The sequence below is a fragment of the Lepeophtheirus salmonis genome, chromosome 8, assembly GCF_016086655.4.
Source record: "Lepeophtheirus salmonis chromosome 8, UVic_Lsal_1.4, whole genome shotgun sequence".
NCBI classification, from domain to species: Eukaryota; Metazoa; Arthropoda; class Copepoda; order Siphonostomatoida; family Caligidae; genus Lepeophtheirus; species Lepeophtheirus salmonis.
This window is the reverse complement of record NC_052138.2, coordinates 4,044,008-4,066,281: the sequence shown is the minus strand read 5'-3', so window position 1 is coordinate 4,066,281 and position 22,274 is coordinate 4,044,008. Positions and strand designations below refer to the sequence as shown.

Below are 22,274 nucleotides of genomic sequence, written 5' to 3'. Positions count from 1 at the left end.
TCCTGTTTTGAATATCAAAAGTTGCGTGATAATAATTTCGAATCTTTGCGTGATACAACGTGTTTTTTTAAAATAATGAGTCGATAATTGTTTTATCCAATATCGATTTTATGTTTTTTTTTTTAAATATTTGTAAGTGTATCTGTTTTAATTAATTTAATTATTGTTATGTCACTAATTGTCACTAAGGTCAACACAAATCCTACTCTGTCCTTTACTTGGAGTTGATCCTATACTCTAGTATTAGTCCCACTAGGACTTTTTATCGTAATCATAACTTCCCAACCAATATTACATATCCAAGAATGGTTACAAAATTAATCCAATATCTTACTCAATTTTTATCAAATTTGAATGACTTGCAAAATGTTCAAATTTGTGAGAAACAATCCAGTCCTTGATCTTTTTTGTCATAAAAGTGAAATGCTCTCAATAAAGAAAGGGAAAATTTGAAGATATGTATCCTTGATATTACAATATTAAACTACCACGTCCTCTAAATTTTGAAATTATATTAGCTTCCAAATTAAAAATTCTTATTCCCAAGAATTATATTCAATGTCATGTAAGACGTCTAAAAACAATTCTATCGTCATCAAGACCCAAAAAAAGACAGCTCTAGTGTTTATATGGATATTTGTCACGAATATTACAAAAAATTTGATTATAAATTAAATAGAAATTTTTCGAATTTGAAAATAAACACTTGTTAAATGTTCATTTTATAACTTGTCTTCCTTAATGTAGGATAAAATTTATTCACATTTCCATTTGTATAAAATATTATGCGAATATTTTAGGTAGTTTAATTTTTTTAAGTGTATTTATTCTAAAATTAATTGGACCCATGGTTAATAGAAACGCATATTTCTATTACCCTTGATTGGACCTATAATTCTGATATTAGTTACTTTTCTTAGAATTCTAACATGTTTGAAATATAATATTATGCATGTAATATGAACAAATAAATATAAAAGTATATTTTTTAACATTAAATGAAATCTGTTGCAAGCCTTCCAGTTTTTGCCACGTGACCTTTTGTGGTTTTGCGATCCAAGCCTTTAGAATATTCAAATTTCAACGGCATAAGAAAACCCGTATTGACAATAATAACATGAAGTTTATTCAAAAAGGTTAATTGAACCAAGTACTGTTGCTTCTAATTTTATGTTAGATATGAAGGAAATACATGTATCCTACAATGTCTCACTCCTTTTGATAGTCATCCAAATCTTGTAAAAATTATGAAACTGTATACTATTAGTGCCATTCCTTCTCTCTACGCCATTACAAGTAAATGGAATCTCCAAGTAAAGTAGTGTTGTCAAAGATTAAGAAAGAACTTCTAGGAAATGATAATCTTCTTGTCTTAGACAAAACTACGATCAATGACTGCAGTATTGATTGGTCCTCTATATAGTCATGGTTATGTTGCTCCTATTTAATAATATTGGAAGATGTTGAGAAGGCTGACAATAGAACAATTGAAGTCAAAAGTCTTAACAACGTTTTTGACCCATATTTCTGTGGCAAGAGACTAAAGGTTTTCACTATCGATGGCGCAGCTTATTTGATAAAAGAAGTCATAAAATCTTAAGCTACATTTTCAAATGATGTTGAATGTGATCTCCCCATGGTCTGAACAGAATAGTAACGCTCTCTCCGAATTACTTCGACAATACCAAGTAAAGTTAAAAATTCAACAGCCAACAATCCTGACAATATCTGCCACCTTGACATGGGTGACTAGCAAGTCGGATCTCCTTTTTCTTTGAACCACCATCGTCGCTCTGGATCGTAATATGAAAGTTGTTTTTAAGAAAATTGTTCTATTTGAATTATACAATAAACTCTTGTCACATTAAATTGAATAATAAATAACTTTAAATAAGGGGTAAATCACACTGCAGTATTTGTTGACGCACTCTGTTATGTAGGTGGGTTATAAAAAATAAAAAATAAAATTAATCAAGAACTTTAAGTAGGTTTCTGCGATGTATATTGAGTGTAAAACTTTGTTGACACCAAATTGACTTATATTTGTTGGATAAGAACTGAGTAAATATTACTCATTGCACTTTTTCTAAGCCGAAAATCGAATTGTCTTCTTATGCCTCTTCATAAAATGACGTCACTTGTTCTTTGAATTGTATGTTTATAAAGGTAGATGCTAAATCCTATATTCAGGGCCAGAATCTGTTGATCTGTTGTCGTTTGTACTCCAACGCAACCTTTCATTAAATAAGAGGTTATAAATTAATAAATATATTCTTTTGTTTTATATAAAATACAGTTAGTAATAAAATTTTTAAATTATAATTAAAAAATGTAATATAAGAACACACTTCCCTATGGTATGACATCACAATTTCGATGGAATGTTTTTTATATTGATGACGTCAAAACGTCTGAAAAATAGGTCCGACTTAATTATTCTTTAATATTCTGACAATATTTTTATAATAACAGCATGGAAATGGCTTATTTCATATAAACCAAGAGGATAATTATTTTCTACAATAATCTCGCATTCAGAAAATGGAAACTGTTGCGTCTTGACGAGGGAGAGACACAAACTTATTTATAATAGGAGAGATCCAGGATGACCGAGAGAAATGAGGAGAAGAATTCAGGTGGAGGAATAATGTAACACTGTTTATATGCTCATGTGTATTCTAATTATACTCTAATATATTTACAAAAGACGATACTATTTATAACACGTCAAACACAGTACTTATAATACATAGACGAATTTACAAGAAGATAAAAACATGTAAGGAGATATTAAATACATAACAGAAACTCAATTTTTCTGCCAGTTTTGGCATTCAACGACTTAATTCAAATAGCGTACCTATAACAATCAAAATATCAGAATATCGCGATTAAAAATCACCTTGCTAACACAGAAAGTTAATATGACATAACAATAATTAAATTAATTAAAACAGATAAACTTACAAATATTTAAAAAAACATAATATCGATATGGGATAAAACAATTATCGACTCATTATTTTAAAAAAAAACCGTTGTATCACGCAAAGATTTGAAATTATTAGCACGCAACCTTTGATATTCAAAACAGGATTTCAATATTACCTGAATCAAATGTAATAACATGACCTCTTTGACGACAGATGGAGTTAGCATAAGTTTTCTTGAGATTTCTCAAATATTCAAAGGTGAATAGAGCGGAAAAAGAGGATAAAGTTACTTCAGGGTGCAGTTATCCAATTAAGATCATACTTCACAGGATCATTTCTGTAGTATGTTTGATTGGTTTCTCATTTAGAAATCAAAAGTCTTTACAACCATGATGATGAGATATAGAGACTGACTCTTAGCATGAAAGTTGGATAGAGAGCTTCCTTATTTAGGAAATTCTCTTCCCATTGATGATTGCTTGGCTTACTTCCTTAATGAAGTGGGCCATAGGAGTTGGACTCATTCCGAGTGGTTATTTTAACTAATTAATATAGCAAGCACTAAAGTAAAGCTAGACAGCATTGTTGTGCCTATCATTCAAAAACTTATCTCTCTTTTTTTTAAATTATTCGACGGGTCCGTATCAAACCAAAGTCAAGTCTCATCCACATTAGATAGAAAGACTTTAATTAAATATATTTCCAACGTCATAATTTGAAGTAGACTCTAACTTGATATTTCACAAACAAAATAAAGACAATTCAGCAATGAATTCTTAACCATACGTCATTGACATGCACGCACGTAGACAAATTATCAATCTTCCTCCGATCCAAGTTTTGTCATATATATATTTTGATGCATTGCAATTTCGACTTAAGTTGGCTTCCATGTACAGTAAATATTTATGTTGTATGGTAAAATTTGACCTGAATTTATATTATAATTTGGAATTCTCGGAAACCTCACGATTAATTATCTTTCAGATTTGGATATGTGATCACTACATCTTCTGCTAATTTTATCGAAAATAAAGGTATTTGTTTTTTTATCTTCTTATTATTCTTTAGGTGGGGACACTTGATATGAATTGATATAAGTATTATTGTATTGAGTAGTTATGAGGGGTTCTTTTCATGATATACTAAGGATTTCTTGGGGAGTGAGCTTCTATATTTTAAAGAAAAATTGGTCTTTTTAGATAGCACCTAATTACTCCAGGCAATGCCATGTACTACAGTTATTATTTAATAAAAACTTAAATTAAAATGAGCACATATAATAAAACATTTATTCAAGTGCTAATAAAGGTAATCAATCTCAATTAGATCTTTTTTTTTACAAACTTTTACATTTAATATTCTTTGTAAATATATAGAAACTATGTATTCAAATGATAAAAGCTACCAAATGAATCGATTAAAACTAATTAAACATCAACGTTGAATGTGTACACTTCAAATTCCAACATTTAACAAAAAATATAAAAGTAAGAAATTAAGCACTTTGCTTCCTCGATAAATATATACATATCTGACTTTCAAAGACAAAATATTAATATAAAAACAAAACAAATTAGAAGCCTTTTAATTTGAACTAGCGGATACACTTGTTTCAGTTAATCTTCAAGCTTCTACATGTGATATGGAAGCTTGATTCCAAACTGTTATCTTAAAGCAACAAATATAATTACATATATGTGTGGTCTGAAAAGTTTCCGACTTAACACAGATACGATACATTTTTTCAGAATTTTTATTTTTAAAATATATTCCCCTTGTAACTCTGCAAACTACTCCCAGGGATGCTTCCATCTATATATCCCGTCCAAATAGTCCTCCGCGATTCTTTCTGTAAAATAATTGTTGAATTGACTTAGACACGTCAAATTTTAATAAGCCTTTATATGTCTTCTATTCTTTGAATCTATTTAAAGGTTACTACTCTATCAAAAACAGCTCGATACTCGATTTTGTAGAATTTACAAAAACCCTTATTTTAACTGACTCAAAGGACTGTTACATAATAACTGCGGTTCACAAATGGCTGAAACTATTATGAGTAATTGCCAACAGATGCTAAATTGATGTAACTAGCTTTTATTTACGAGTGCTGCCATCTATATGTTGAAGTCGGAAACTTTTTAGACCCCCTCGTATACTTTTTCTTTTTTGAAGCCTTTAATACGATGTCAGTTGGTAGACGTGATTGTCCGAAACACACACGTTAATTGTGTACATCAAATACAGTTAAGCCGTATAAAATCTGGGAGAGACATCTCCCACTTTCCCGTCCCATAACGGCGTTACTGTATAGATATAAACGTATTCTCTGAATTCATAAATGACATCATAATATGGGTGAACACGATATTTCTGCCAAAAAGTTTTATAAAAATTTGTAGCTTAGTTTGAGCAGCTGATGAACTCCTTTTTTGTCTATAACGTCAGAATTTTGAGATTTAGCATATTCCAATTCTTTATGAAAATTAATCTTCATCCTGCATTTACATCGAAGGTTTCAAAATAGTATAGTCTTAATCAAGGAATGACAATCAAAGGTAGTGACAGGGTTAAAACAGAAAAATACATATCCAGTGTTGACATTTAATTTAAATTTTATTAAATCGGAATTTGATTCGTCGATTGTTTTCAAACTTGGTGAAAGATAGATTTTGTTACTCAAGATTCCTTATGTAGAGTCTCGACTCAATTAAGTCCAAACAAACGAGAACGAGTAGAAATGATCAACCAAGGAGGAAAATTCTGAAGCTTCTCTTACGCGGCATTTCCCCCATGGCAATATCCAAGGATTGCAGGTGAAGCCTTGCCACTGTTTATCGTGCCAAGGACTTATTCACCGCCACAATGGTCTTGGGCATTGTGGCCCGTATAGACAAAGTCTGCTCTCCTATTTTTGTGGAAAAAAAGAAGCGGCTCAATGCAGATACTTAGATAAAAGTTTGTTTTCACTCCGGGAGTGCTCACCAATAAGACCCAGGCCTTCCTGAGAGACAGCTTTCCGGACTTTTGGTACCTCGACATGTGGCTGCTCTCCTCTCTAGAAGCAAAACCCTTGTACTACTCTGTCTAGGTCCGTCTGGAGGAGAGAGTGTGTGCTAATCCTCAAAGAGTGACCAGTCTCTAGAGACTTCCATCAAGAAGGAGTGGACCAAACTCGAGAATAACTACATGGTCAAGGTTTGCAATGGATTTAAGCCTCGTCTTGAGGGAGTTATTAAAGATGAGGGCTCAAACATTAAATAAAAGGGTGCAGATCACTATTTTCAGATGATTTTGTTAAATAATTGTCCTCATAAAAACTTTTGTTTAAATTTTACTCCTATATTTTAATATTGAAAATAATAAAATGGTTACCACTAGATCATTAAAAAAGTAATAAAACCAGCCATCATTTGTGAGTACCACCAAGGGCAATAGAAATACAAAGTTTTACCATCATATAATCAGTCTTGCCAGAATTTTAAATTTGATGTAACGTACCTACTGTTGGACAAGACATACATTTTTAACGTCATAGAGTATAACTATGGTATATTAACAGCATATATTACTAGAAATTATATAATTAGCAGTATACACTCTTCGACGTCATTATTAAAAAGTGTGGGGGAAGTCAAATATCAGTCAGACAAGCGTTAGTGTATATTCTTGTTTTTCTATTAACATTGAGTACCACTAATCTTTATAGCATTCTTCCATTATTTTGAAAGTTCTGAAGTAATCAGTGTAATTGAAGGAGACGCCATCTTAAGGGCTCGAAATTGATATTTTACAGCATCAAACGTACAAATTTCCTATAAATCCTAATTGAAAAACCTTAACTTTTGCATTGGATAATACTTTATGCCGGTGATAAACAGTGATATTTGAATATCATCAAAGTAATATGTACTGAGCATCCCTATGAAATGTCTAAATTTGTATTTAAATAGATATATATTTTTGGATTGAGAAAAGTAAGATAGTTAGAGAAAATTATACGTTTCTTTCCAAAGTAATATAGTTAATTTGTATCTACAATATGGAAATAAGAATGGATAACGATGTAATAAGCCATTTTATTATACATATTAGGGTCAGATGTATAATTAAACTATGCAATAGAGGGATAGATTTTTGATAGAGGGTAAGTTTGAAGTCCTTTTATATGTTGGTACCATTTTGACATCAAACTGTACACTACTTTCTTTAATATCAATATAAGAAAAAGGGCTTCATTATTATGAAACTTGTTTGTTTAGGCCCCCAAAATGACCGACATGAACAGTTTTGACGTCACATGAAAATGGTCTATTAGTATTTATTTATGAATTTCAAGAGACCATGAGTAATTTGTCTTGTAACTTACATATCATTTGATTAATTTCGATCATTACGAAAAATGGGTCACATACGAGAACAACATCCAAAAATATCGTTGTCAAAGCACGTTGAAGCGGCTCAAACGATCCTCAAGCCCGGATGAATAGTCTAGAAAGTTATCCTTTGTATTTGGTGGGATTGGAAAAGAATCACCCACTATGAGCTCCTCCCATCAGGGAAAAACTCAATTCGCACTTATATTTTCAACTACTGACCAGATTGAAGCAGGTGATTGAACAGAAGCAGGCATAACTGGCCAATAGAAAGGGTGTTGTATTCTATCAAGACAACACCAGGCCACACACATCTTTAACGACACGTCAGAATCTTGGATGGGAGGTTCTATCGCACCCGCCGTATAGTACTAAGTGTTTATCACCTTTTCAAACATTTGCAAAATTTTCTTGATGGTACAAAGCTGGCTTCAATAGAGGCTTGTGAAGACGAGCTGGTTAAGTATTTTACCAATAGGGAGGAGGACATTTTCAATCGTGGAATCATGAAATTCCCTTCCAAATGTAGTTAAGTTGCCCAAAAAACGGCGATTATTTATGTAAATCGGACAATCCTAACTATGTTAATTTTATTGTCAAAATGAAGGGGAGAAACGCTCAGAACTTTTTACTTCACCTATTAGTTATTCTTGTATTGCACATTTGTAGTATTTGCAAATTTAGAAATCAAGAAGGAGAATATTTTAAAACGGATGTGCTCTCGTTTGAAGTAACTAGAATATAAGGTTTTATGAGTTTATTTTTGGAGTCGTAGATGGTTGGATTAAGCCTTGTTGTAAAATCATATATGGATGGAATTAGAGACTTAAAATACTAATAATAAAGTTATCTTTTATAATAGGTATAAAATGAACAATGAAGATTGATACCAAATGTGAATAAATCACTTCCTAGTTATTTATGTAGATATATAGTTTGTACAAGACATATCCGTGTTAAACTCCTACTCACTAATGTTTTAAGCTACATAGTTCTTATAAAAAATTGGGGTTTTTGTGCTGACATGGAGCCATAGAGACATTAAGAGTAATATAAATCGACGAAATCTTTATTGAGAATGTTTTTATGGACTCCAGATGATGTGAGCTGCTTTCAGAATATTTATGATATAAGGACTGTTTGATGTACAATAATAGCCACAAGGGCACCCTCTATGGAGTCAAAACCTACCAGGATATAAAATATAAGTACTTAGGGAAGTCGAATTTTTGGTAAAAAGTTCAAATTACTCTGTGGCATAATTTTCATGTGATATAAACTTTGTTTTGAGCAAATGTATCATACATTTCGTAATCTTTTCGGTATAATTATCGTTGAAAATCTTATTTAGTTTTGTTACGATACTAGCAATGTACACCTGCAGACAAGTCGGCACGACTTTAAATAGACGTTAAACATCCCTTATTATTATTATTTTCTCTTTGTCTTTTTCTTCATTTTCAATTGAAATATAGGTACTCCATACAGAGGGGGCGAACAACAGTGGAGATGATCTGACGCGATTGAAGCATGTGATATTGCATACTAACAGGCAGAGATATGGACTTGCAACTTTACATGCAATTGAGTCCATATTTTATAGACTTGTGACTTGAAATGATCTCACAATGATAAACTCGCAACTAGAAAATAAAAGTTAAAACTCGACACTTTATATGACTTTTTTCTGAATATGAAAGCTAAATTAAATCGGGTAAAATGAAATGTACTAACATATCATTCATCAAACTTGCATCGTGATCCACTTTAAGAGTAAGTGTTTTGATTAGTAGTAGTACTTGGTTGGAGCTAAATATATAGCAATATATGTATATAAATCTAATTTCCTTACAAATAGGACTTCTTAAATATCCATTCTAATATAATGAACTTAAATATTATAAAGTAACAAGTAAAAAAAAAATAATAAATTAAAAAAAATGAAATGATAAAAATAAATTCTTATATCCCATTCTTAAACATCGACAGTTGTTAAAAAGTGGTCAAGCTCTTTGAATCCCTTTCCCATGAATGGAGGGTGTGCTTCTGAAGACTTTTTCTTCAGACTGCTCTTTTTAGAGAGGTTTCTTAATAGACTCAAATTTAATTCAAATAATTTTTTAGTGGGCCTACCCTACTACACATTGCAAGTGAATGAAGTGAGCTCCATATTTAATTTTTTGTTCATTTTCTAAAGGTTTTTTCCCGTTGGCCCTTCCGTTCGAGGATTTTGATCTGGAGAGTGAGGGCCCTTTTTAATAGCGACTCAACAACAAAGTTATATAAGATATGCCGTTGTGTTTTTTGGTTCACAACTCAATCCTTCCCCCGTTGTACGAGTAAAAATATTAATTTGTGTTGTCTCATTCGAAGGGTGTCATGCTTATGAAGGTGATTACGCCCAATAGGACATCTTTTTTTATTTTATTTTAATCTAATAAAAGAGGAAGAAATCTTTATGGTTTCAAATAAAACATTTATTTAGAATTGCAAATTAATAAATGCAAAAATATGCTAATAGAGCATATTTATAGTACAATTATAAATGTATCTAGGAAATCATCAAAATTTTAATACTAAAATATTAACATTTTTAATTAAAATATAATCTTAAACTAATTGTTTAGACCTATGAATGGCATGTAATTATCCCATGACACAATATAGATAAAACAATGAATTTTATTAGATTAATTTATATGATTAATTGCGGAATAGATTTTTGAAAGTGTATGTACATGATGTTATTATAAATTAAGGGAAAGGGATTTTCGAATAACTCCTTTAATACGACGAAATAGAGTCATACATATAAAAATGAAATACTTTAACAAGTTAATTATTTCTAAAAAAACTTATAAGAATAGGAAAGACCATGATGTATTGAAGAATGAACTAAATTCTACATATTGACTAAGAATCGGCCATTTTATTTTTCCCTTAAAATGATATTAAATCAACCAATGAGGTTTGGCAGTCACTCAAGATATTTATAGAACTCATTGAATAAGACCAATGATAAGTCTCAAAGGAAGGAAGAACCGATACAAATATATTTCATTATTAATTTATAAATTAAACATACCTAAATTAACGGAAGATTTAAAAAATAATTTGCGCAACCTCACATTTACTTTAACGTTGTAAAACATTATTCTTACATAAAAAATTTCTCCTTCAAGTTCTAGTTGTAATGTAATAACATTAATCATATATAGGTCAAATTGAATTTAGAAACAATACTACTATAAAAATTGATATAAGTTAATGATAATAATGCTTTTGATTTAATTTTTATATCATTTACAAATTGAGACCAGTTTGTACCAGTTGCAAACATAAAATTAGAGAAAACATTTTAAATTAGAATGGGCACTCGGTAGAGTGAAAAAGTCTGCCTATGGTTATTTTACCAATATTCAATTTTTTGCTATATCAGGCATCTTTATTAAACCTAAATAATGACACCAATTTGAGCTTTGTAGCCCAATAAGTTCTCGAGTTATAGGTGATTATGCATTTTTAATTAACACTTTACGTCTCAAAATTTAATAGCCTCTTACTGTGACCATCTTTTGCACTAAGTTTGATTGATATCAATCCGTAACCTTTCCCGTAATCCTGTGACAAACAAACAGAGGCAAACAAATAACTTATATGTTCAACGTCGTTGCAAAATAATTTAGAATGCTTATAATTATTGTAGTGAACAAGCCTATGCATTGGCTTGGATTGGCTTATGAAGAGCGTGTAAAAATCTTCAAAAACTTTGGCTTGGCTTGTCAAATACGTTAAAAACCTTTTCACATGACTCGGAACTTCCAAATATAGGCTTGTTTTTCAAAATTATTATGTATAATAGTATTCTATAGTGGGGAACCAGAGGTTTCTATTTTGATGGTGTGTCCATGGCTGTACATGCCCGCCGAAATGTCCTCCCTAAGGTTATTAATAACGTCATATTTTAAGAATGGCTTAAGGAAGAAAATCTTAACTGCCATTAGTGTTGGGTCGGTCTGTACTGTTGGAGCAACTATCCATTGGTCTAAACTGATTGAGTTGAAAGACCGCGGTCTGTACCACTAAAAAACAACAACATGTGACGTCGCATATCTTTATAAAAATATACAGATAAACTATGATAATTCATTTTGTTGCTATTTCCAAATAGGACATTCCTATTTTCTGCGGGCCAGTTATATAATTTTAAAATCTGCAGACCAATGCAGGACCGAGTCAGGTGACTAAGCTTTTATTATAGGTTCATTTTTTGGATTTTGGATCACGTGATCGACTCAGACCGATAGTGGACCCACCCAACACTAGCTGTCATGGCCTTCTATTGGATCAACTACCATCAGCTGTGACAAGGAAGGAAAAGAGAAATAAATAAATAAGGACATTAACAAGAATTACTCCGATGTTGAGCATCAATTCTACTCTGAGTCAATAAGGACTTATAATTATAACTCAGCAACAAATCCTCAAAGTTACTTACTCTCCGTCTTTTATTTAACACATATGAAGGTATTGAATGTAGTAGGAAAAAAAGTTCACTACTCAGGAGATAAATAATAGTGACAACAGCTAAATAAAAGAAAATTTATTTTTTTAGATTACCAATTCCAAAAAAACAGGCGAGCTAAAAAATTAAACACGATTTACATCACTAGCTACTACCTTATACTTCGATATTCTGTCTTGAATAATTAAATAATAATGGACAAAGCTTTGGAAAATGAAAAAATTCTTTTCAGATTGCTAAATGGAAAAAACTGTTTCCACTTTCTAGGACATATTTTATACACCTCCATCCATTACTTGTAAATTATATTTATATATCATAAATAATGAAATGATACCATCAATTAATAATAATCAAAATAATAGACATAAACAAAAATTGCAACTTGTACAGAGACCTAATGCAAGTTGCAACTTGTAAACAAAGTATTGTATAACACGAACAATTGAAGCAAAGAGCAGTTGAATTAATTTAGTGATCCTTAATAATATTACAGCTGTGTTTCAACTTTCATTTAATGCTCCTTGAATGATCAAATATTATATAATATATTGTTGATTAATAATTATTATTGAAAATAGGGAAAAACTTTGATGAATTTAATGATAAGCCCAAGCAAGATCGAGCCTTTACAATCTAAAACTATAACACAGAGGCCCCTGCAAGTTAATACATATATATATTTTTGGGTGGGGCATGTTTTTTGGAATTAAAAAAAAAAAAAAAAGATTTAATTTTTTGGAAAAAATATTTCAAAAATTAAATTTCAAATAAAATTTTTTTTTCAAAAATTTCGAAAATCCATACTTATTCTCAAAAAAAATCATTTTTTGGGAAAAAATTTAAGAATCCAAATATGTTGCCAAACAATTTCAAAGATTAAATTCCAAATATAAAGGTTTTTGGAGAAAAAAAAAAATCTACAGCTCTTCACAAATAATTAATTTTTTTGGAAAGAAAGTTCAAAAACTAAATATCAAAGAATATAAGTTTTAAAAAAAAATATTCAAAATTCATAGCTATTCTCAAAAAACTAAATTTTTGGAAAATAAATTCAAAATCCACAGCTATTCACAAAGAATTAAATTATATGGAAAAAAATTTCAATACTTTAACTTTACTTAAATTTTTTTTGGAAACAAATTTGAAAAACTAAATTTCATTTTTTTTAAGTTTTTGGAAAAAAAACATATAATTAACATAATAATTAAAAGAACAAGTATTAAATTTTCAATTTAAAGCAAAAATTCTTAATTTGGTGGGGGGCTACAGCCCCTCTAGCCCACTCCCTGCCGACACCCCTGTAACATTGATATGGTAAATATATGATCAAATAATATAGAATGATTGTTGCAAGATGACGTCATACTATTACTACTACAAATCCATTCCTTTATTTAGTCACTTAGATTGTCTATAATATTGAAGAAGTATTCATATAAATAAATATACAAAGTCAATATTTTTATAAGGGAATACTACAATACTAGTCTACTGCTGAGTACTGCCCATCCCATATAAGCGCGTGCGGTTAATGCGTGCACTCCACACGCGGGGCCCTTCCTTTAAGGTAGCGGACGCGTAAGATATTTTCTTGCATGTTCAAAAAATTTCAAACTCCTTTAGTTTAATAAGTTTCCGGTCGGAGTGAACTTGTATTAATTGCGTGAGCCGTGTTGTGTTTTTATTGAAGGGATGCGAAGCAGAGCATCTCGACTTGTGGATGATATGATTGGTGGTGATTCATAATCAATACAATTTAGCCAAGTTTTTATAATCGGTGAATAGTTCAATCGATCTTCTTCAAAATGAGTTGGGGAACCGAGCTTTGGGATCGTTATAAGGTCCTCTATCGACACTCTGAAGGCGGAATCGACTTTTTAGAGAACTCTGTGTCCAACTTTATTAATGAAAGAGGAAAAATTGAGAAGGAATATGCTCACAAACTAAGGAAATTAGTGGATAAATTCCATCCCAAGGAGTCTGGTGGGAATGGAAAGAAGTTTACGAGGCCAAATGAGGAGTATTCTTATATTACGGGTTATAAAGAAGTAAGTTCACTCAAAAACACCTGCTTCCTATTGGCCCTTGTGTAGTACTTTTATTTGTCTCTTTGTTCTTCAATTTGTATATATTCAAATATCCAATTAAAAGTTGGGAAAAAGTGTTTGAGAATTTATTGAATGAATATTATATGAGTAAAAATCAGGAGTTTGCTGATAACAAAAGGGGAAACTCAATCCATTGTACAAAATATATATTGTACCTGTGTAGTTTTAGCATAGGTATATTTATTAATATGATATGATATTATAGGAAATGTGTGAATAGCCCTAAGGCGTAATCACTCTACCCAAAAATTAACAACATTTCACAGAGGATTTACGTATCCTTTTTATATATAAAATTTAAAGTACACAAATGACTGTTTGGAAAAGCCCTTTATTTCCAAACATGACTCATCGCTAAAAAATATTATATATAAATGTTATTTGCAAATGTTTTACAACCATTGAGTTGCTTCTTTCTTTCAAGTGCAAATATTTCACATTTGATGCCTGTTTATTGATCCATGTCTGTCTGTTATTCTATTTTTTTAAATTTATTTGTCGAGGGTTTGACATGAATAATAGTTTTTGCTTTTTTTTTTCAGATGCTTCAAGAGGTTGGCTACATTGCTGGACAGCATGAAATCATTGCAGAGCATTGTTCTATTGATAACTGCAAAAAAATGAAAGAACAGATCAAAAAACTCAAAGAGAAACGGAAGAAGAATCTTAAAGAATTTAATCGTATTGAGTCAGATTTAAAACGCACGTATAGTTCCTTCGAATCTTGTCGAAACGAATTTCGCAAGGCATATGAGGATTCAGAGAAAAGTACTGAGGCCTATCGTCAAGGGGATTTGGATGGAAATGTATCTCCAAAGGAAATGGAGAAGCTCAAAAATATGATGAATTCACGTTCTCAAAATTGTGACGTACACAAGGGACATTACGCTAGTTCTCTTTTAGAGACAAACGATTTTCAGAGAGAATACTACAGCAGACTCCTTCCTGAAGTCCTGGATACTCTTCAAGGATTAGAGAAGGATCAAATAGCGATACTAGTCGAGGCAATATCATCTTATATTCATAAAGAAAAAGACATACTTCCCATCATTGGAAAATGTCATGAGAGTATAATTAAAGCACTGGAAAAAGTAAGCCCTCAAGACGATACGGAGATCGACATTGAGAAATTTAAATCCGGTGACATACCTCCTGGAGACTTCAAGATGGATGATATGTCTAATCCTTATGAAATGCTTACTAAAGACCCCGTGGAAAAAGCAACCAACTTAAATTTGTACCCCCGTAAAAGGGAGCTGGAACACATTCTCGACGAGAAAGAGAAGGAACTCGCCACTGTAAATAAAACTCTTAGTAGCATCAATCTAATGATCACTTCCTATGAGAAAAACCCATCCTTTGGATCTAAAAAGGACAAAGACAAGTTTAATGTGGAGAAAACTAAGCTATTGTCTCAGAAAAACACTCTGGAGGTGGAAGTATCCAATCTCCATGCAGAATTAACAAGTGTGGAGGATCGATTAGAATTACTAAAGAATCGATCTCCTATATCATCTTCCAATTCGCCCATGTTTTTACAAAGAGATCATCGTGGTAGTCAAAGCTCGGGTAGTCTCAAATCCAGTAATTTGAGCATTGGGTCAAATTCCATTAATACAAATACAACGAATGGAAATATGAACACAAGCCCGGATCATTCTGTTCCTGAAGAAGAGTACGAGTCATGGAATGACAATAACAATAACCGCAACAATGGCGGGGGGCTGTCCCCTCTACCACCCCCACCTCCTCCCCCTCCAATGATCCTCGACTCTTCCACAGCCGAGGTTCTTATTTGCTCTGCCATGTACGCTTATGACGGTGACGATGTAACAGAAAATATCATTCCCATGGCAGATGGAGAGAGATTCCAAATCCTAGAAGAGGACTTTGATCATTCTGGATGGACGCGTGTCAAACGTCTTAGTCTTAAGTTCTTTAACGATTCGGGAGAAGGATACGTTCCAACTTCCTTTCTCAAAATATGCTATCCTGCGCCAAATGAGAGCAGGATTTAATACTACATTTTCTTCAACCCCAATTTTCTGATCTGTGATTCGTATTGCCTTCCTTTAACCGGATTCCATCATGATCCCTTCTTCCTCTGAGAGAAAGGGTCTCAAAAGAAAGAAATACTTTAGTGGCTTTGCAACTCCTCTTTGAAGGCATTTTTTTATTGTATGGTACTCAAAAATTTACGAAGATATATGGAAAAACATTTATGAACTATTTAATATTTTATTTTAATTATACCCCTTCTATGATAACTCATTTTATAACTATTCAAAAAATAAGCAAACGATGACCCAATTCTTTTAAAAAATGTTTGCCGCCTTGTAACCCGTGATTGATTAACTCGAAAGAAAATCACTAGAAAATATTTCTAATAAAAATAGAAAATTTTATTTAATTAGATAATTTATTTTTTCAACATATCTATTAAGGATACATAAAATATATAGATATATAAATTAAATACTAATTAATCAGCATTTATTTTTGGGAAAAAAAAAACTATCTAGGAAAGGGAAATAATAATTATGTAATTGTCTGATAATACATGCATATAGCTAGACTTGTGTCAAATACTTTTTATTAAATTATGTATTTATATATAAAATATGTAGTGTTTGTGTATCAGAACAACACTCACTTCCTGTTGTTGTCTAGTAAAACACAGTCATTGCAGTTCTTTGTCATTTTTTTTTACTTGACTAATCAAAGGAAAATGATAGGTTAGAGAGAACCATTTAAAAAAATAGAAAACGAAAATATATTTATAATGATTTAACTGCGGTTTAACCGGAAATTAATCAAAATAATATTTGATTTGACTCGCATAGAATAAGTAGGTGGAAAAATACTTAATTTGTGGATATTTAAATAAGGAAATATCTGCGTTTCTTGCAATGCTGCTTGTAATTAGGCCTACATGATTTCCTTTTTCCCATGCGTCATACATTTATGTGGTTATCAACATTAAAACAATTTTGTATTAAAATAATAACTAATGTTTAGCTTCATAATTATAGACAACCTAATATTTCAGATATATTTGGGTTAATTATGGCCTATATATTCAAATTGATGGGATTTATTGATGTAGTATAACTATAGTTTCGAGCCTTTTGTTGATTTTTGAGATATTATTTTGTTCCATTATATGATATAAATGTGTAGTGATGTAAATCGTCAATATTTATTAGCTGGGCCGGGTTTTTTTTTGCTATTGGTATTTTGAAGAAGTAATTTTCTTTTCTTTAGCTGTTGTCATTATTACGAGCCTCCTCTTCTACTAAATTCCATTATATTCAAAACGGGATTGAACTTTCGTATGTGGGTTCATAAAAGACGGAGAGTAACCTTGAGGATTTGTTGCAGAGTCATAATTGTAAGTCCTTGTTGGGCTCAGAGTCTGATTGAAGATCAATATCGGAGTAATTCTTTCTAATGTCTTTCTCACCTTCCTACCTCGTCTCAGCTGATTGTAGCTGATCTAATGTCACATCATAACAGCTAAGCTTCTCTCCTCCATAACATCTTTCAAATGATCAGGGTTACCATGTTCATTTTAGGTATTGGTTTAGTAATAACTGATGAGTAATGCCACTCAAAAATGAATTCCACTTATATGTCCTTGCTATATTAAGATTTGTGTTTATTTCCTTCATCTCGGGGGTGCTTGCAGCTGATCTAATAATACGTTATGATATGTAAGCTGTTCTCCTTCCAAAAATTCTTCAAATTGCCAGGATTACCACGTTAATTTTTAGCGTCTTTTATTTTTATATACCGATGTGTAGTGTTGGATCAGCAAAAAAAAACAAACTAAAATGACTTCAGTCTGGTCCTAATAAAATTTGTCACTCATAGGACCGGTTCTTATCAGTCTTTTATAGAAATTACAGCATCTGAAATGACGTAGTTAGTACTAACTACGTCATTAGAGTTGCTATCATAATTTCATCGAGACAAGATACCCGAAGTTAAAAGTAAGAGTTTTGTAACTAAAACATATTATTATATGTTTTAGCTTTAATTCATTATTTTCTTAGTTCTTACATTCTTCAATCCTAGCTAGGAGTGAAGAAAATAAAAAGGTGACTAGTATGATTTATCGGTCCTTCAAACCATTGAATGGTAAAAAAGATCGGACCGATTTAAAAATAAAGACTGAAAAGGGGGGGGGAGGTTGATTAGGAAATCAGTCCTAGCACCGATTTAACACTATCAACATGACATTATTTTTTTGCAACTCTGTCGCTAACACAAAATTATACGTTGTCTTTCGTTGTTAGCTGTTGACGTTCCTGCTTCAGCTTTAACATTGTTCTACACGTTGATTGGTTGAGTTAGCTATTATTTAGGTCTTATGAACAATTATCAACAGTCATTGAACAATAGTTTCATATTTTGTGCCTTTTTCTGTAAATGATTGGTGTTCAAAAGGCTGTAAATTGGTTAACTACCAACTATATTTTGTGCCTTTTTTCGTATTTTTTGGGAGGAAGGCTTTTTTTGAATTTTTTCAAAAAAAAAAAAAAAAAAAAGGTTGCTTTTTGTAACGTAGTAAATGTAACGACGTGTTCAAAAATCTAAAAAGGCAAAAATGTTTTAAATTAAAGAAATAAATAAATTGGCATTTCTTCCCAACTATGGAATTATTTGCAGCTAACAATAGCTAAACATCAATCAACCAATAACATGACAAGGTCGCATCTGGATGGGTAAATTATATTTTGTCTCTATATTACTATATTTGTTTTTAAAAAGATTAAAGGGATTTGAGAGTTGAAGGGGGGGGAGAGAGTACATGGAACATTATGATTGCTTCTAAGAGGGATTCTTTTTGATCCTGTGATGTCGTCAATTCTATACAACATAATATAATTTATATACAGGGTGATGTTGGGATATTCCTCTTTCTATTTGTCGAAGAAAAAGTGGATGTAATTAGGCCATTTATCCCAAATATAGGAAAATTGCCAGTTGATTGTCGAACTACCAACTGATTTTGGTCCTTTTTTCTGTTTTTTTTCGGAGTTTGTTAGCAAGCAAAAAGTGATAGGGCGGGTAACGAGTATAGCTCGTAATTCCCTTTTTAAAAAAAAATAGAAACACATGAATACTGGAGCAGTAAAATTCAGCTCGCTGCACATCACCAATAATTGTTATGTTATGTCAATTGTTTAATTAAAGAGTATCACCTTTTCTCTGCTTCTTTTGGAGGAAAGGTTGCAACATACAATAAAGATAATCAAGTGATATATTTATACAGAGTAATTAGTCAAAGTTTTAGTAACGACGCATTTCTCTAGCTTTGACCGGAAGCTCGAACATGTCCGACAAATTTCTTCCTCGTAAACTCCTACTCATGTTTAATTTAAACTTTGAGGACTTCAAAATTAAGGTGTCATACTTGATCATACCTTAAAAATAATGATCGAGGGGATTGAGATTCGGGAATGAAAGGGCCCAAATCTCCTTTACCTTTAAAGAGAAATTTTCACTTTATTTGGAGTTGTGGATGGAACAGGCCCCTGCTACCAAATATATCTTCCATTTGATGGATTTAAGGGGTATCCGCAGGGGGTGGGCTGGAGGGGCTGTAGCCCCCTAAAATTAAGGAATGTTTAATCTTTAAAAAAAAAAATTAATAATATTTGCAATCAAATTACATTTTTCATTTTTTCCCCGAAAAATTTGTGAATTGCTATAAATCGTTGAAATTTATCTTAAAAAATTTAATATTTGAAACATAATTTCTGAAATCTTTTTCCAAATCTTTTAATATTGTAAACAGCCGTTAATAGTGTCCATTTTTTTCCCTAAAAAATTTAACCTTTGTAATTTTTATGAACAGCTGTGGATGAATGAAATTTTTTTCCAAAAACTTAATTTTTCTGTAAAAAGCTATAGATTTTTGAAACTTATTTTCAAAAAATTTAATAGTTGAAATTAAATTTTTTATCTTTTTTTTCCAAAAATTAAATTTTTTATCTTTTTTTTCCAAAAATTAAATTTTTTATCTTTTTTTTCCAAAAACTAAATTTTCTTTTAATAGCTATGAATTTTTGAAATTTTTCTACAAAAAATTTACTATTTGAAGTTCTTTCGAAAAAAATCCTACCCCCTATCCCCCCAAGTATAATTCTGCGGACGTACATGATTTATGTTTATTTCCTTCCTCTCACAGTTGCATGCAGCTGATCTAATGAAACGTTATGAAACTAAGCTGCTCTTTTCCAAAACATTATTTAAATTGACCATGTTAAGTTTTGGTTTATTTTCATTGATGGTTATTGACTCTTCCTTTTCAAAAACTGCGCAGGGAAACATGGCAAACATTTCAAAGGGTCACCCTGTATAGGGAATATGCAAGACTCAAGATTATTTCATCTTTTCAAAAAAATAAGTTATATACACATAAGCGAATACAACTGAACATAATGTTGTATCATTAATTCAATTTATTTGTGAAAACAGAGGGGATAACTGCGTAAGTCGTTCTGTCCCATAATATAAATTATATCTAGTCATAGAGATGATACTACTTAATTAAGACATGAATTAAGGAAATTAAGGGGTTAAATGTTGATACTTATATAATACCCCTTTATATGTGTACTGTGTAGTGTAGGCTAGTTGGGAAATGATTAGAGGTGTATAAAATATGCCATAGAAAGCGTGAGTAACTTTTTCTAGTTAGTAATCTGACCAGAGTTGTTTTTTATGTTCCAATTTTTAATTCTTGAAGGTAGAACATTTAAGTATAAAGTAATAATTACTGTTGTGTCAGTAATGAAGTTATTGTGTTAGGAATGAAGACTACAGTACCGTACTGTTCAGCCTTGGTCCGGTACAGGTCAATCCTGCATGTCAGTCCTAAAAACTGATAAAGTTTTGTCTTTGATGATGTCACTCAACTGTAATTATTCTTTATTAATCAATTCTAGTAATAACAGTCCTAAGGACCGGTGGTCTTAATAACCGGTCCCAGGGACTGATAGGACCGGTCCTAAGACTGGAATAGACCGAATAAATAAGGACTGACACAACACTAATAAAATTGTGTTCGTGCTCATGAAAGATGGAGAGAGACTATTAGTATTTGCTGTGGAGTAATTATGAAAATCCAGTGTGGAATGGGCATTTAAAAAAAACGGAACATCAAAATGGTAACCCTGACACTTTGAAGCATGTTTTGGAGGAGAGAAAGAATAATGCTCATGACGTTTCATTAGATCAAGCTGTTGCTAGGGAAGAGAGGAAAAAGAAATAAACAAGGACATATGCTAGAATTATTCCGACGTTGATCCCCAATTAATCAGGTTTAGAATATAATTGAATCTATTTAGGAAAGGATGCCCAAAACTCAGGAATTAAATAATAATGAAAAATGCTAAGTAAAAGAAAATTCATTCTTCAGACTACTAATTACAAAAAGAACAACGGGCCAGCTAAAGAATACACCGGATTTTCATCATATACGCAGTGGTTGAGTTGTAAAATCAAACCAGAGGGGAAGGTCAGTGATGGATTATTGGGGATTCGGGGTTTTTTCCCTGATATTTTTTTTTTGGAAATTCAGCTGATTAAACTGCAATTTTAATGCAATATGTGAATATATATATCCTATAAATATATATCAATAATGATTTTTTTTACTTTTAAGATAACCTTTCACAGGTGTACAGCTCTGTCTAAGCTGCCGTGGTTATGTCGTTGAGAAGCTTTTCCTGTCTCAAGACCATAAGAAGTTCCTGTTTGAATGTGGTGTGGTCTTTTACAATTTTATTAAGCATCATAATTTTTTTTTACTCCTTCCGGGGTGAGATGACATTTTGATATTGATTCGGTCATAAATCAGCAAAATAATCGAGCCAAGGGTAGTATTCTTAATTAAATTCGCTCACATAGTGACGAGGTATCGTAGCTTATCTGGTTTGATAAAGGGTACCGATTAACAGCGGCCGATTACTTGCTGATAGATCTATAAGAATTTATCTTATAGATCTACGAAAACACTTAAGCAGTCTCGGATGTAAATTTGTGTGCTTTGATACCACAATAGTGTTTAAGAGTAAATTAAAAAATATCTGAACATTTGATTGAGATAACTTTAACCTCCACAAAGCCCTGACCTCAACCCCTTGTGCTACTCTACATCGAGGCAAATATAGTACAAAGGCCATAGTAATATTGAAGACATGAAGTCAACTGTCAACAAAGGATGGATAAACGTGCCAATAACTATATTGATAAAGTTTTTATGGTTTGAGGTCTTAATTTGGGGAATTTTATTAATGACTAAGGACATATATCG

General features: G+C 31.6%; 1 protein-coding gene and 1 pseudogene across 1 annotated transcript; both read left to right on the top strand.

Annotated features, from left to right (window-relative positions):
• Window positions 1–3,245: 3,245 nt before the first annotated feature.
• Window positions 3,246–3,467, top strand: LOC121123807 (small nucleolar RNA U3; annotated as a pseudogene).
• Window positions 3,468–13,236: 9,769 nt separating this feature from the next.
• On the top strand, window positions 13,237–16,424 carry LOC121122558 (formin-binding protein 1-like). The gene is made up of 2 exons (XM_040717585.2): window positions 13,237–13,888; window positions 14,491–16,424. Exons 1-2 carry the CDS (start codon window positions 13,646–13,648, stop codon window positions 15,964–15,966), a joined length of 1,719 nt encoding a protein of 572 aa, XP_040573519.1. The 5' UTR covers window positions 13,237–13,645; the 3' UTR covers window positions 15,967–16,424.
• The last annotated feature ends 5,850 nt before the right edge of the window (window positions 16,425–22,274 follow it).